This window comes from Myotis lucifugus, unplaced genomic scaffold, assembly GCF_000147115.1.
Source record: "Myotis lucifugus unplaced genomic scaffold, Myoluc2.0 scaffold_1675, whole genome shotgun sequence".
In the NCBI taxonomy this organism is placed as follows: Eukaryota; Metazoa; Chordata; class Mammalia; order Chiroptera; family Vespertilionidae; genus Myotis; species Myotis lucifugus.
Genome location: NW_005872723.1, coordinates 19,709 through 36,083, shown reverse-complemented (window position 1 = coordinate 36,083; position 16,375 = coordinate 19,709). Strand labels below are relative to the sequence as shown.

General features: G+C 50.2%; 1 protein-coding gene across 1 annotated transcript; it reads right to left on the bottom strand.

Moving 5' to 3' along the window:
• Window positions 1–9,012: 9,012 nt before the first annotated feature.
• Window positions 9,013–12,205, bottom strand: LOC111822961 (HLA class I histocompatibility antigen, B-15 alpha chain-like). Its single transcript, XM_006108023.3, has 8 exons — window positions 12,055–12,205; window positions 11,655–11,939; window positions 11,165–11,440; window positions 10,349–10,624; window positions 10,124–10,225; window positions 9,662–9,694; window positions 9,478–9,525; window positions 9,013–9,329 (listed from the first exon to the last, which is right to left on the bottom strand). Exons 1-8 carry the CDS (start codon window positions 12,116–12,118, stop codon window positions 9,325–9,327), a joined length of 1,089 nt encoding a protein of 362 aa, XP_006108085.1. The 5' UTR covers window positions 12,119–12,205; the 3' UTR covers window positions 9,013–9,324.
• Between the last annotated feature and the right edge of the window lie 4,170 nt (window positions 12,206–16,375).

The following is a 16,375-nucleotide window of genomic DNA, read 5'->3' as shown; positions in this document are numbered from 1 at the left end:
TATCTCCTCTGAGTCTGTGTGCTCTTCTCTTTCCTTCCAGTTGTAGAATTTCCACTCAGCCAGCCTTCCTGTGGTTCTGGATGATGACCGTTCTGTCTTTTAGTTGTATTTTTGAAGTTGTTGTCGGAGGCAGCAATTTCCGGTGTTTACCTATGCCTCCATCTTGGTTTCTCAAGTGTTTTTATTCTTCATGGGGTATACAGGGAGATACTAGAATAATTTTAATCAATTTATCAGTCATAGTTTTTATCAATGTTGTTTTTACATCATGTTTTTGTTGTTTTTATATCATGTTTTTATTGTTTTTATATTATGTTTTTGTTTTTATATCATGTCTTTGTTGTTAAAAGAATCTATTATACGAAAAAAAAAAGAGTAATTGGCAGCCGAGACGCACTGACCAGCGCTTCTCGTACCCCCGTGGGCACACACCCGGGTCCCCTCTGATCCCGCGGCATCTGCAGGACTTGGCGGGGACAGAATCCCTTAGAGCTCCAGGAGGATGTAGCGATCTTCATCATGCTCAGCCCAAGGCTGGCAGGAGGAAAAGTGCCCCCCCCAAGGGGCCTTTGGGTGATTGCAGCTCTGCGACTCTTGGGGTCGCAACAGGGTTGGTAGAACAACTTAAGTGGTGGGGTCCCTGAGGCCAGACTCCTGCCTGGGCTGGAGCTGGAGCAAGTGCAGCGTGGACCGTGCCCTGGACGCCCTGTGCAGGGTCCCAGCAGGCCTGACTATAGTTGAAGAGGCAGTGCTCTGCTTCAGGGAAGACTTCGAAGGGGCTGTGCGGAGGGAGGCTGCAGAAAGCTGGGCCCCCGTGGTGCAGGGGGCTGGCGGGGAGTAGAGGGGCGGCAGGGAGCACAGGTGAGGCAGGCAGCACAGGGCCGGCTGGGAACACAGGCTCCTCAGGCAACACAGGTGAGGCAGATAGCACAGGGCTGGCAGGGAGCACAGGGGACCCCTGGAAGGCAGGGCCCGCAGGCCCAGGCTGAGGGGCGCGGGCTTCCGGTTCCTGGGGCGCAGCGTGGGCTCCCTGGCCTTGCTGTCCTCGCAATCGCTGCAGCCTGCGGTCTTTCGCCCTGCGGATCTTGAGCCACACCTGCACGTGGTGCTCCTGCACCTTCGCCTGCTTCGCCAGGGTCTCGCGTTCCTCGTAGGTCCCCGTAGTGACTCTTCTGGTAGAATTCCTCCAGCAGCAGCCGCTGTTCTATGCTGTACACCGTGCGTTTCTGCCGCTTCTTCCCCCCATGGTTTGGGGAAGGTGGAGAGGCCGGGGGCGACTCAGGTTCCTGCATCCCAGATGCTGCTGGGTCCTCTGCCCTGGAAGCTCTCGCCCACAAACTGAATATTTAAAATTTCCAGAAATAAAACCACGGTTAAGGCCGGCTGCTTTAGCTGAGGTCGGTAACTCACCTGCTGCGACTGGGTTGGCTGGGGCTCAAATCTCAGACCTGGTGGAGAACCAAGGCACTGACTGCAGAGCTGGAGGACTCTGAATCTCTCCTCTGGTGCCTGAGGTTTTTATACACCTTCTCGAATGCTCACATCCAATCAGAACTCTCGGACTCTATCCTTTTACTCTAAAGGGATTATTGCCTCCCTGCGGATAAATGGATTAAGAGAAAGTTAGGGAGGAGCAAGGTTGAAGCTTGGCTCTTTCCTTTTTTCTTTTTCTTTTGCTGAGTAGGCCATTTATTTGTTTACATCGTGCGAGCCTGAGTGACAATGCATCCTGTGCCCGGCGTCTCCAGCCCTCACCTCCCCCTCAGCTCCCGCACACGCACCCCTGGCGCCCAGACGCCCCTGGGTGTCCCGAGGAGAAAGGCTCCGCGAGTGACTGCATTTCCCGGTGGGATGGTCCCCTGCTCGGCCGTGGCATATAAGTTACTAGAGCAGAGGTTCTTGTGTAGAAAAATAAACTCACAGTGAATAAATAGACTACAGCTTCAGAAGCGATCGCGTGTGGAGTATACAAGCGCTTCTTACCCCTCACACGGAGCTAGTGTGTCGGAGCATAAACACACCCTGCGCTTAAACGTTTCACTGAAGGAGCAGGTCACGCTGCGTCTGCTTTAGGGAAATACTGATCGCAGTTGGGGTCGCCGATGACATCCTTGGACCCCACGATCCTCTGCCCTTTGCAGGGGTACACGCACCAGCAGACCCCTGTCTCTCCGTGCAGGGACACCAGGCACTGCTCGGAGTGGTACAGCCCGTTCTTGTGGCAGCTGGGCAGGTGAACTTGTAGAGGCCGGCGCCCACCCTCGTCCGCTCCTGGGCCAGCTTGGCCAGCACATCGTAGAGTCCTCACTGGTAGGGGTCCTTCCAGGTCTTGATGTCGGAGATCCAGAGCACCTGGATGCTCTCCTAGCTGCTGAGCGCGCTCCACACCGAGGGCAGGCCCTCCGGGTTCGCCTCCTGCTCCTCTGCGGCCTCGGCACTAGGCTCGGTGCCCAGGAGAGAGCCACACCGACCCACACAGATACAACCATTCATTATCTTCACAGAAAGAGCTTTGCATTTGGGAGCAGAGAGCCCGATGATGAACATCTAGGATGTCTCCTCATCACGTGGGGGTGTGGATTGTGGGGAGGCTGTGAGTTGGAGGTGCAGTGGTCTAGGGGTGATCTGTCTACTTTGTGCTCCATTTTGCTGTGAACCTGAAACTGCTCTAAAAAATAAAATCTAATTCTTAAAATATCTCTGTTGATCTCATAGAGGAAGGTGGAGGGAGACAGAGATAAAAATATCAACAATGACAGTAAATCATTGATTGGCTGCCTTTTGCATGCACCACATAGGAGATTGACCTCACAACTGGGTATGTGCCCTGACCGGGAATTGACATGCTAATTTCTGAAGTGTTTCCTATTTAAAAAGAAAAAAAAAGTAACTATAATCTGTGTACCACTAAGATTTTATTGTTCTAAATGTTTTTTTAACTTTTCTATATGAACTACTGTAATTTTCTCTATCTATTCATTTATATATTTATTTATTTTACCCTCACTGGAGCATATTTTTCCATTGAATGTGGAAGGCAGAGGGCGAGACAGAAACACCGATGGCAGAGAGATACCTCAGTTGGATCCCTCCCGCATACCTGTGATCAGCCCCCATGGCCAGGTCCAGGAGCCTGAAACCCAGGTACCCGCCCTGGAATGAAATCAAACCAGAACCCATCAGTCCACAGGCTGACACACTATCCACAGAGCAAAACCAGCTAGGGCATTATTCTCAATGTATTGAAAGAAGAAAGACTTTTTCATCACTGATCTTTAAAAATCAGTGTAAATGTTTGATTTGTGTCTCCTAACACAATTAAATATTTTTAGAACAATATCCACACGCAGTCTTTAAAAGTAGTAAAATTCCTTTATCATTTTTATCTATTTTTTATCATTCCTTCATTTATTCAAAATTTTTGTTAACATAATCAAATATTAGTGGTATTATGAATTCTAATATTTCTTAAAATCCAATCTTTTTTTTCTTTTTAGTTAAGGTATTACAAATGTGTCCTCATTCCCCCCATTAACCCCCAACAACCCCCTGCCCCGCACACTCATGCTCCTATCCCCCTGTTGTCCATGTCCTTTGGTTTGGCTTATATACGTGTATACAAGTCCTTTGGTTGCTCTCTTCCCCTTACCCCTGCCCTCCCCTACTTTCCTTCTGGGGATTGATAGCCTGGTCACTGTTTCTCTGTCTTTGGATCTGTCCCTTTTCATCAGTCTATGTTGTTCTCTATAATCCACAAATGAGTGAGATCATGTGGTCTTTATCTTTCTCTGACTGGCTTGTTTCACTTAGCATAATGCTCTCCAGTTCCATCCATGCTGTTGCAAAAGGCAAGAGTTCCTTCTTTTTTACCTCAGCATAGTATTCCATTGTGCAGATGTAACACAGTTTTCCAATCCATTCATCTGAGGATGGGCACTTAGGCTGTTTCCAAATCTTAGCTATTATGAATTGTGTTGCTATGAACACAGGGTGCAAATATCCTTTCTAATTGGCATTTCTGGTTTCTTGGGGTATATTCCTAGTAGTGAGATCACTAGGTCAAATGGGAGTTGCATTTTTAGTTTTTTGAGGAAACTCCACACTGTTCTCCACAGTGGCTGCACCAGTCTGCATTCCCACCAGCAGTGCAGAAGGGTTCCTTTTTCTCCACATCCTCTCCAACACTTGTTGTTTTTTGATTTGTTGATGATAGCCATTCTGACAGGTGTGAGATGATAACGCATTGTTGTTTTGATTTGCATCTCTTGTATAATTAGTGACTTTGAGCATGTTTTCATATGTCTTTCGGCCTTCTGGATGCCCTCTTTCGAAAAGTGTCTATCTACGTCCATTGCCCATGTTTTTATTGGATTGTTTATCTTCCTTTTGTTAAGTTTCATGAGATCCCTGTAAATGTTGGAGATTAAACCCTTATCGGTGGTATCATTGGCAAATATGTTCTCCCATGTAGTGCGTCTTCTTGTTGTTTTGTTGATGGTTTTCTTTGCTGTGAAAAAGCTTTTTATTTTGATGTAGTCCCATTTGTTTATTTTCTCTTTAATTTCCATTGCCCTAGGAGCATTACCAGAAAAGAAATTCCTTCGGCAAAGGTTTGAGATTTCGCTGCCTGTGGATTCCTCTAGTATTTTTATGGTTTCCCGTCTTACGTTTAAGTCTTTTATCCACTTTGAGTTTATTTTTGTGTATGGTGTGAGTTGGTGGTCTAGTTTCATCTTTTTGCATGTATCTGTCCAATTTTCCCAGCACCATTTATTGAAGAAACTGTCTTGACTCCATTGTATGCTCTTGCCTCCTTTGTCGAATATTAATTGGGCATAGTGGTTTGGGTAAATTTCTGGGCTCTCTATTCTATTCCATTGATCTATATGCTGTTCTTGTGCCAGTACCAAGCTGTTTTAAGAAGAGTGGCTTTGTAATACAGTTTGATATCTGGTATTGAGATCCCACCTACTTTGTTCTTCTTTCTCAGGATTGCTGCAGCTATTCGGGGTCTTTTTTTATTCCAGATGAATTTTTGGAGAGTTCGTTCTAGATCTGTGAAGTAGGCCGTTGGTATTTTAATGGGAAGTGCGTTGAATTTATAGATTTCTTTGGGTAGTATGGACATTTTAATGATGTTGATTCTACCAATCCAAGAACATGGTATGTTCTCCATCTCTTTATGTCTTCCTCTGTCTCTTTTTTCAGTGTCCTGTAGTTTTTTGCATATAATACTTTTACCTCCTTAGTTAAGTTTATTCCTAGGTATCTTAATTTTTTTGGTGTGATGGTAAATGAGATTGCCTTTTTTAGTTTCACTTTCTGTAAGTTCACTATTGGTGTAAAGAAATGCCATGGATTTCTTAGCATTAATTGTGTATCCTGCTACATTGCCAAATTCATTTATTAAGTCTAAAAATTTTTTGATGGAGTCTTTAGGATTCTCTATGTACACTATCATGTCATCTGCAAATAAGGACAGTTTTACTTCTTCTTTTCCAATCTGGATGCCTCTTATTTCTTCTTCTTGTCTGATCACAACGGCTAGTACTTCCAATACTATGTTGAACAGGAGTGGTGAGAGGGGGCATCCCTGTCTTCTTCCTGTTTTTAGGGGGAATGGTTTTAGTTTTTGCCCATTGATTATGATGTTGGCTGTGGGTTTGAAATATATGGCTTTTATTATGTTGAGGTATGATCCCTCAATTCCTATCTTGCTGAGAGTTTTTATCAAGAAAGGGTGTTGGATTTTGTCAAATGCTTTTCCCGCATCAATTGATATGACTATATGGTTTTTTTCTCTCAATTTGTTTATGTGATGTATCACATTAATTGATTTGCGGATATTGTATCATCCTTGCATCCCTGGGATAAATCCTCCTTGGTCATGGTCTATTATCTTTCTGATGTACTGCTGGATCCAATTTGCTAGGATTTTATTGAGGATTTTGGCATCTATGTTCACGAGGGATATTGGCCTATAATTCTCTTTCATTGTGTTGTCTTTACCTGGTTTTGGTATTAGGGTGATGCTGGCTTCATAGAATGAGCTGAGAAGTGTTCCTTCTTCTTGAATCTTTTGACATAGTCTGAGGAGGATAGGTTTTAGGTCTTCCTTGAATGTTTGGTAAAACTCCCCTGTGAAGCTGTCTGGCCCTGGGCTTTTGTTTGCTGGAAGCTTTTTGGTTACTGCTTCGATTTCCTCCATAGTTATTGGCCTACTGAGATTTTTAGATTCTTCCTGATTAAGTTTTGGAAGGTTGTATTTTTCTAGGAATATGTCCATTTCCTCCAGGTTGTCTAGTGTGTTGGAGTAGAGTTGTTCATAGTATTTTCTAACAATCCTTTGTATTTCTGTGGGGTCTGTTGTTATTTCTCCTCTTTCATTTCTGTTTTTGTTTATTTGGATCCTCTCTCTTTGTTTCTTGGTGAGCCTGGCTAGAGGTTTATCAATCTTCTTTATCCTTTCAAAGAACCAGCTCTTCGTTTTGTTGATCTTTTGTATTTCTGTGGGGTCTGTTGTTGATCTTTTGTATTGTTTTTTTTTTTTTTGGTTTCTATGTCGTTTATCTCCACTCTGATCTTTGTTATTTCCTTCTTTCTGCTTACACTGGGCTTTTCTTGTTGCTCTCTTTCTAGCTCTTTGAGTTGTAGAGTTAGGTCATTTATTCTCATTGTTTCCTGTTTCTTGCAGTAGGCTTGTAGAGCTATGAACTTCCCTCTCAAGACTGCTTTCACTGTGTCCCATAGGTTTTGGATTGTTGTGTTTTCATTGTCGTTTGTTGCCATGATGTTTTTTATTTCTTCTTTGATCTCTCTGGTAACCCAGTCATTGTTTAATAGCATGCTATTTAGTCTCCATGTGTTTGATTCTTTTGGATTGTTTTTGTTGTAGTTGATTTCCAGTTTTATGCCTTTGTGGTCTGAGAAGATGCTTGATGTGATTTCAATTTTCTTGAATTTGAAGAGACTTTGTCTGTGACCCAATATATGGTCTGTCTTTGAAGGTGACAAATGTGCACCTGAGAAGAATGTATATTCTGTGGCTTTGGGGCGAAATGTTCTGAAGATGTCAATTAATTCCATCTGATCTAGTGAGTCATTTAGGATTGGTGCTTTTTTGCTGATTTTTTGTTTAGAGGATTTGTCCAGTGGTGATAATGGGGTGTTAAAGTCCCCTACTATGATTGTATTGCTGTAAGTCTCTCCCTTGATCCCCTCCAGAAGATTTCTTACATATTTGGGTGCTCCTATATTGGGTGCATATATATTTACCAGAGTTGTTTCTTCTTGTTGGACTGCTCCCTTTAGTATTATGAAGTGGCCTTCTTTATCTCTTTTTATGTCCTTCACTTTGAGATCTAATTTGTCAGATATAAGTATTGCTACCCCGGCTTTTTTTTTTCACTTCCATTCGCCTGAAAAACCTTTCCCCATCCCTTCACCATCAGTCTTTGTGCGTCTTTTTTTCTGAGGTGGGTTTCCTGTAGACAGCAGATATATGGGTCATGCTCAGGAATGTACAGGTGTCCCATGGGGCAGAGTGACTTGCCCTAAATTCCAAGATATGTGAGATATGTGTAACCTCATTAAATCCTTTTCTTTTATTATTTCTTTCAAAGGGGAGGTGGGAGAGTTGGCATCTTGAATAACTTTCCCGGCTGTGACAGCCCATGTGTGGCACCGCATTGGGAAGCATTAGGGGACACAGTAGGAGTGCCCAACCGGTGAAAGGGAGCCATCATTTAAGTTGGGTAGTTTGAGGTACACAAGGGCTGAAAATCTCTTTCTGGTGAACAAGTACATTCGCACCAACATGGGTAGGGGTTGTCTTTTCTCCACACTTTTGCCAACAGATGTCTCCCCGTTTGGTCCCTCTGTCCTTCTGAGCCTTTCACTCTCTCCCTCATCCCATGTGTGATCTCCTGTCATCCTATCAGTCAGGCACAGCCTCTGACTCCCTGACACCCCATCCTGCTCTCAGTCTCTAGGTGCAGGGAGTGCGGCCAATGCATTTCCCACCAGGTTTGGAACAACTTACTTTCCCACCAGGAATATATGAGACAGAACGAGTTCACATTCTTGTGAACAATTGGTTTTGTCTGACTCTGTCATTCTCAATGCTGGGAGGTGGGCAGCAATATCACATTAGGGCTGAATTCAATTTCTCCTCTGACTACAACTGTTGGGCAATTTTCGTAAGTGTCCAGGCCATGTAACCATCCTCAAAGGACGATGGATTGGACACAGTGTTCATGAGTAGGTGGGACTCTAGTAAGGTGCCAGCATCTTCAATTATTGGGACACTGTTGCTATTGATGGATCTGAGAAAGTGCCTGGTCTTTGCCCCTGGCTCCTGGCACAGAGCTCCTAAAACCCTGGGCATCTCCTGAGTGACAAGTGTCTTTGGGACGCTGATGAGATGGCTCTTGGCTGAGGGTCATGGAGTCGGGGTGGGGGCTGGTCCCCAGAAAGACCAAGCTGATCAGAGGGTTGGAACCTTCAGGCCCTAGAAGGAGGCAAGAGCAGGAGGAGCCTGAAATGTATCTCTCCAACCAGAGTCCTGTGTGCAGGGACCCCTGGGCCAGCGGGACAATGACGGCAAAAATGAGCCCTGATACTGTCAGACGGGGACACCCAGAGAATGAGACCAAAACTCCTACACAAACACAGTAACAGGCATCATATCCACAAAAGCAAAGAAACAACAAACACCCAGAAGAGAGGTTCTGAGGGCCTGACCCAGACCTGAGCCTTGGATGACGAGGGGCCTGGAAATGTGATTCATTCGAACAAGTGACAAGGCCTGTGTGTCCCTGTGAGCACAGGTCCTGGTGGGACAGGGAACACTGAGGGACAAGGTCAGAGGAGCAGAGAGGTGACCCCGTTGAGGAGTGACCACGTCAAAGCCTACGATGCACTGAGCACAACCTGAGCACAGGCCCCGACCACACTCCATCCTCACAGCCTCTCCCGTCCCCCCTGCAAAGAGCACAAAATACACAGGAATCCGCAGAATCCTTGGTGCTTCCATTTATTTCCTCTGAGAAAATAATTAATTAAAGGGTCTCCTTTAATTACCCGTCACCAGTCACAGCAAGAATTAAAACATGAGGTCAATCCACAGTCTTATTTCAATACAAAGCAGGAAGTTGCAGCTTAGAGCAGCAGGGAGTAAAGGCAGAGATGGGGAGGGCCCAGCCCGCCTCTGCTGACAGGAAAGTGTGGGGAGCACAGCAGGCCAGCCCCCCAATCAGAGGTTCTTGAGTCAGGAAGCGGGAGCGTGAACATCTTCCATCACTCAGTCCCCACAAGGCAGCTGCCTCACGCTGTGGAGGACAAGCATCATGAACACATTCAGGTCAGTGGCTGTAACTGGTGACATTCTCAAAGCCCACTTCATGCTCACAGTGTCCCAGAGACTCCCCACCACCCAGTCCTCCCCTCTGCCCACCCCTCCCCACGGCAGGGTCTCACCTTTAGAAGCTGAGAGAGACACGTCAGAGCCCTGGGAGCTGTCACCGCCTGAGGGGGGGTGGGGAGACACAGAAGAGGGTCAGAGTCCCAGGGCAGGAGACTAAGGAGGAACTATGGGGTGGGGTCCCCTATGGCTCCCATCTGCACTGTCACAGGGACTCAGGGGTCCCCCCTCCATACTCACTGGCAGCCTGAGCGTAGCTCCCTCCTTTCCCACCTGCGGGAACAAAACATCCCGTGAGAGACCAGGGAGGAGGCAGGGCCATGAGGTCCTAAAGGAAGCCCTAGTCCTGGGCCCCAGAGAAGTTTCCAGAACCCTGTCTATAGACCCAGGGCAGGACCAGGAAACCTGAGGGAAGTGCATGTGAGGACTGGACCCACCGCCCTCCTGGAGGTCTGTGCTCAGCAGGGACCTGCCCTCTGACCTGGGACTGCTGGGAATGGGGTCCCCACCACCAGCATCATCAGGTGATAAGTGGGTCCCTCATTTTCCCACGGGCCTCACTACAGAGTAAGTGTGAGCAGAGAACCCCACCCTGGCCATCACACGTGTGGGGATGGTGCTTCCCATGAAGAAGGCGGGACACGCATCTATCTGGGCTTGAACCCCCAGTGGTACAGACACTCAGACCCCACCCCTGCCCACCTGAGCGCCTCCTCCCCCACATCACAGCTCCAGCCACAGCTCCCAGCAGAACCAGGCCCCCAGTGATGCCCATGATGATGATGAAGGTGTGAGAAGGCGGCTCTGGGAGGAGAAGGGAAGGGATGGTTAGGGCCCTGACCCCAGGCCTCAGCCCCGACCCCACTGAGGTCCCCCAGGGCCCCTGCTGCCCTGAGAAGAGGCTCTGTGGCCACGGCCCCTCCTCACCCCATCTCAGGGTCAGGGGCTCGGGCAGCCCCTCGTGCTGCACATGGCACGTGTATCTCTGCTCCTCTCCAGGGGGCACCCCCACGGCCGCCCACTTCTGGAAGGTGCCGTCCCCCGCAGGCCTGGTCTCCACCAGCTCCACGTCCTGGGTCTGGTCCTCCCCGTCACGCTGCCAGGTCAGGCTGATGTCCGCAGGGTAGAAGCCCAGCGCCCAGCACCTCAGGGTGACCTCACTGGCAGAGACGGGGTGGTGGGTCACGTGAGCCTTTGGAGGGTCTGAGGGGAGGGGAGAAAATGCAGGAGCTTTGCATCTGCCATGGGACACTCCAGCAGCGCCCATGTGACCATCCTGAGAGTGGACAGACACCTGGGGTGGGGGAGGGAGCACACAGCCCACACACCAGCCTCGACAGAGGCACCTGCGAGGCCCTCTAAGTCTTTAGAAAGTTCTAGAATCAGAGAGACACAGCCCAGGGCAGGAGGCCATGTGACTCAGAAAAGCTGGGGTCAGGCCTCAGACACAGTGGGTGTGGGCAGTGCACAAGGCCTGAGAGAGAAGGTCCCCGTGGGCCCCAGAGCCCCTGCAGGGCCCATGGGAACCGCTGATGGGCTATTTCAGGGGGTCTCCCTGCACCCCAGGAGAGCCTGCACCCTAACTGTCCCTGAGAGGAGGGGGGTCCCTCTGGTACCTGACCTGACATCCAGGGGGACTCCCTCCCTGACGCAAGGAGGGGTGTCTGACACTGACCCCCTGTCCTGTCTCCTCGTTTGAGCCCCAGGCCCGGGGAAAGGGGGTGGCCCCAGGGCCCCTGGTACCTGCGCGCTGCAGGGTCTCCTTCCCTTTTTCCAGGTAAATGAGCAGCGACTCCACACACAGGCCCTCCAGGTAGCTCCTCCAATGCTCTGCCACACCGGCCGCCTCCCACTTGCGCTTGGTGATCTGAGCCGCCATGTCGGCCGCGGTCCAGGAGGTCAGGTCCTCGTTCAGGGCGATGTAGTCGGCGCCGTCGTAGGCGTATTGTCTGTACCCCCGGAGGAGGCGCCCATCGGGTCCCAGGTCGCAGCCTCTCATGCTCTGGATGGTGTGAGACCCTGACCCCGCCCCGCGGTCAGCCCCGCCCCGCCCGCACCGCGGGGACTGGATCTAAAACTGAAAAGTGAATCGGGGTCAAAGTCCCCGCGGCTCCTCCCGGGTGGGGCCGGGCGGGTCCCGCCGCCTCGGGGTGACGCTCGGACCCGGACCCTCGGGGCGACCCCGGCCCGTCCGTGGGGAGGGAGGTCGTGACGAGCCCGGCGCACGGCTCACCGTCCTCGCTCTGGTTGTAGTAGCCGCGGGCGGTCTGCAGGTTCACTCGGTAAAGCTGTGCGTTGCTCTTGCTGATCTGCGTCTCCCGGTCCCAATACCCCGGGTAAATCCGCTCCACCCACGGCTGCTGCATCCACGGCGCCCGCGGCTCCATCCTCGGATTCGGGGCGTCGCTGTCGAACCGCACGAACTGCTTGTCGTCCACGTAGCCGACTTCGAGGTACCGGGGCTCCCCGCGGCCGGGCCGGGACACGCTGGTGTAGAAATACCTCAGGGAGTGGGGGCCTGGGGGGCGGACGGGGGGCAGGGCCGGGGCTGGACACGCGCCTTCCGGGCCCCGCGCCCCCGCCGGGTCCCCTCGCTCCTCCCCGCACCGCCGCCCCCTCGACCCCGCACTCACCGGCCCAGCTGGGGGTCAGGACCAGCGCCCCCGAGAGCAGCAGGAGGAGGGTGGGGGGCCTCATGACTCTCGTCTTTGGCGTCCGGCGGTCGGTGTGAGTCCGGGCGCTTCCGCGGAGGAGTTATAACCGGGAACCGCGGGGACGCTGATTGGCTGCTCTGGAAACCGCTCAGCCAATGGGAGTGAGAAGTGGGCCCGCGTCACGAGTCTCCAGGAAGGAGGCGCCGACACAGGTTGGGAGAGGAGAAGTGAAACCAGGCGCTGGGGAGTCCCCACCACGGAGCTGCCCCCCCAGACTCTGTCCCCTGCGGAGCCCTGAGCTCAGGCCTGGGCCCTGGGACTCGGTCCTGCCCCTCCTCCTGCGCGGGGCGCCCGTCACACTGTCCCCGAGGCCTGGCCCGGGCGCTGTGCTGTTCAGGGACTTTCCAAGGTTTTGGTGTCACCATCTCTGTGCGGCCTCACACACAGGCAGGCGCCCAGATAACCTTCTGTGTGTGGTGACGTCATCAGAGTGACCCTCACGGATCACACAGGGTGAGACAGTTATTAATCCACGTCGCATGCTCACTGCCTATGAGATGGTAACAGGAGTCATGTATTTAAAAATATATATATATTATATTGATTTCAGAGAAGAAGGAAGAGGAAGAGAGAGATAGAAACATCAATAATAAGAAATAATCATTGATCGGTTGCCTCCTACACGCCCCACACTGGGGATGGAGCCTACAACACAGGCGTGTGCTCTGACAAACAGTTGAGCTCTGACCTCCTGGTTCATAGGTCAATGTTCAACCACCGAGCCCCGCTGGCTGGGGAATATTGAATAGTTCCTGTTCTGTTCTGTCACAGTCACCAGGGCTGTCTTGCTGGGTGGCTCTGGTCCTCATGCAGGTGATGTAAAGTGATGCCTTGTGTCTCTAAGTCCTTGAGACCTTCCCGTGCTGATGCATTGAATCATGTCATCAAAGCTCACAGGTGTTGCTGTTCCCACAGAGCCCCCTAGAAAAGCGTGTCAGCACTGGGAAGCAGTCTAGCTCACGTGGTGGGACACATCTTGTTCCAAAATTCTGGTTTTGTCTTGGGGGCTGACATTGTATCAAGACAATAGGACTGTCAGTTGGCACCTGCCGGGTGATATGTCCTGAAGGGAGAAGCTCATGTTCATTTTTAAAAATATATATTTTTGTTGTTTTCAGAGAGGAAGGAGAGGGAGAGAGAGAGATAGAAACATGAATGATGAGGAAGAATCTTTGATTGGCCTCCTCCTGCTCGCCCAATTGAGGATTGGGCCCACATTGGAGATTGGGCCCACCACTCGGACATGTGCCCTTGACTGGAATCAAACCTTCAGTCTGGAGGCTGATGCTCTACCCACCGGGCCAAACCAGCTTGGGCATTCATGTTCATTATTGAGAAAAGTGTGAACCATTTCACCAAATCTCAGCAATCCTAGTGTCTGTGCCATTCGTTCTGTTACATAAACATGGGCCAGGCCGGGTGTGGCTCAGTGGCTGAGCATTGACCTATGAACCAGGAGGCCAGGGTTCGATTCCCGGTGCGGCTCCTGCAGGGTTGCAGGCTAGATCCCCAGGGTGGGGCATTCAGGAGGCGGCCTACCCATGGTTCTCTCCCATCATAGATGTTTCCATCTCTGTCTCCCTCTCAGTTTCTCTCTGAAATCAAATTTTTTAAAATATAATTTTATTGATTTCTGAGAGGAAGGGAGAGGGAGACAGATAAAAACAACCATAGTGAGAGAGAATCATGGATCTGCTGCCTCCTGCACATCCCCTACTGGGAATTGAGACCACATCCTGGGCATGTGGCTTCAACCTGAATCAAACCTGGGACCCTACAGTCCACAGACCTATGCTCCAACCATAGAGACAAACCAGCTAGGGCTCAATTTTTTTTTTTTTAATGTAAACATGGGCCCTAACCGGTAGGAGGTGTGCCGGAGGCAGCTGATTAATGTTTCTCTCTCATTAATGTTTCTAACTCTCTATCCCTCTCCCTTCCTCTCTGTAAAAAATCAAGAAAATATAATTTTTTAAAAAAGTAAACATGGGTTCCCATGAGAAAGAGGCTAGCTCAGCGCACACACATGATCTCCCTGGTACATGAGACTTGGGAATGTGGCAGAAGTGTTCTTTGTGTACTTCCCAGGCCATCATATAAGGTTTTTTTATCCTCCATTTTTATTAAAGACAGTTAAGAAATTAATCCATTTGTGTAATGAATGCAACATACATATGTCTTCTTTTTAAAAGTATTTTGAATTTTTCAAATATTGTTGATGTACAATATTGTGTTAGTTTAGGTGTACAACTGTGGTTAGACATTCATATAACTGATACAGTGATCATCCCCATACGTCTAGTACCATGTGACCTCATATGTAGTTGGTACAATGTGATTGACTGTGTTCCCTGTGCTGTCCTTTCCCTCCCCATGACCACACTGTAAGGACCATGTTGTAGCTCCTCCTCCTTCACCTGCTGTGCCCAGTCCCTCCCCTGCCCTCCAGCAGCCAGCAGTCTGCTCTCTGTGGCTGAGTCTGTGGCTGCAGTAGGATCCTGTTGGGCGGATTCCAGGCGGCTCTGAGTGCTGGTTCTTGGGAGGGTGGTCATCATTGTTCTGTGGTTGTGGGCGATGCAAGCACTGCGTCCACCTTTGGGGCATCTCCACTGGAGGCCACGATGTTTTAAAAATGTGGATGGAAGGATGAGGCTTCAGTAATGATAATAATTTCACCTCCTTCAATCATGTCGGGTCCTTTAAAAGCAAAACTGGTTTTGTGCTCTGTCTGTGTGTCTTCTCTCTGCAGGTCAGTGCTGGGAAGAGGAAGGACCATGGAGGTCGGGTGTCAGCCCGTTCGTGCTGAGCTTGGCCTCGGCGCCCATGTCAGCGGAGTGAAAAGGCGAGGATGTCCTCCATCTCCTGTAAAAGTGCTGACCCCCCACCTCCCGGGAAAGGCTCTTGGATACTTCAGGGTTCCACAGACCACACTTTGAGAAAGGTTGATCTGGATAAACCAGGGAGAGAATCCCAACTGGCCCTGCCTTTCCCTCCTCTTCTCTTCCCAGAATCCCTCTGCATAAGGGAGGGGATCCCTGCACCCCAAAACTGAGCTCACAGCACTGCCCCTGGGACCTTCTAGAAGAGAGCTCACCCTGAAAATCCGACAGGGAGTGTCCTCAGCCTGGGAGGGAAATGGAGGGACAGGGGTGTCCCCTCTGGGACAGGGAGCAGTTTGTGCCTGAAGACACCAGGCCCATAGACACCCATGTGGTTTCTCCACCCCAGCTGAGTGTGCGCTCACATTCCAGACAGAAACCTGACGTGTCTGTAGGAGAAGCCATCTTGGCCCTTTTATTTTATTCCTTTGAATTTTAAAGATATGTTTTCATTGACATTAGAGAAAGAGGAAGGGAGAGGGAGAAAGAGAGGAACGTGGATGGGAGAGAGAAGCCCTAATTGGTTGGCTCCCCTATGCGCCCTGACCAGGGTCACACCTGAAACCTGTCAGTGCCCAGGACAGCGCTCACCCCACTGGCTGCACTGGCCAGACCAGGCCCTTTAACGCAAATGGGCCGAGTGCTCTGACCTGAGGCCCTGACAATGTGCAGAGTAGTCTGTCCAGCAGGACATTCCGTGAGCGAGGACTCGCTCTGCGACGGTTCCTCCTACGTGGCAGCCACCAGCTGCTGTGGCCACTGAGCCCTTGACACGTGGCTCCTGTGCCGAGCAGTGGGACTTGCATGTCATGGACCTTTAATTCAGCCGCCATGGGGGTCGTGGAGCTGCCACATGAGACAGTGCCCGGCTAAATGCTCTTAGTTTCCAGTCTTTGCCCCCACAGGACACCGTTTGGCTCATTGATGGATGGAGGTGACAGTTGTCTTCACCTGGAAGCCATGGGTTTTCATGTGTCACTGACTTCAGTTGTGTGTGTGGGTCTCAGATACACCCTCACTCACAGCTGCCAGGAGAGTGTAATTAATAGGCATTTAACACCGAGCTGCACAGGCATGAACTCAAATGTGAGTTACCCCCTAAGGGTGAAGGGTTCACAAACGCTCCTCACTGCAGCCATCCTGTGTCCATCACCTGGGACCCTTGGTGTTGTGTTTGTTCACCTGGTGAACATGGGCAGGCACACAGGGCTTTACCGCAAGAGAAAATGTATATTGAACCCAACAGACAGCAGCTCCCTGTAGGCCCTGCACATACTTATACAACATAAAGCAGAGGATGTCACCTGTAGATTCCACCCTAGAATCCCTTACCTACTGCTCCTCCCCTTAACTTCCCCCCA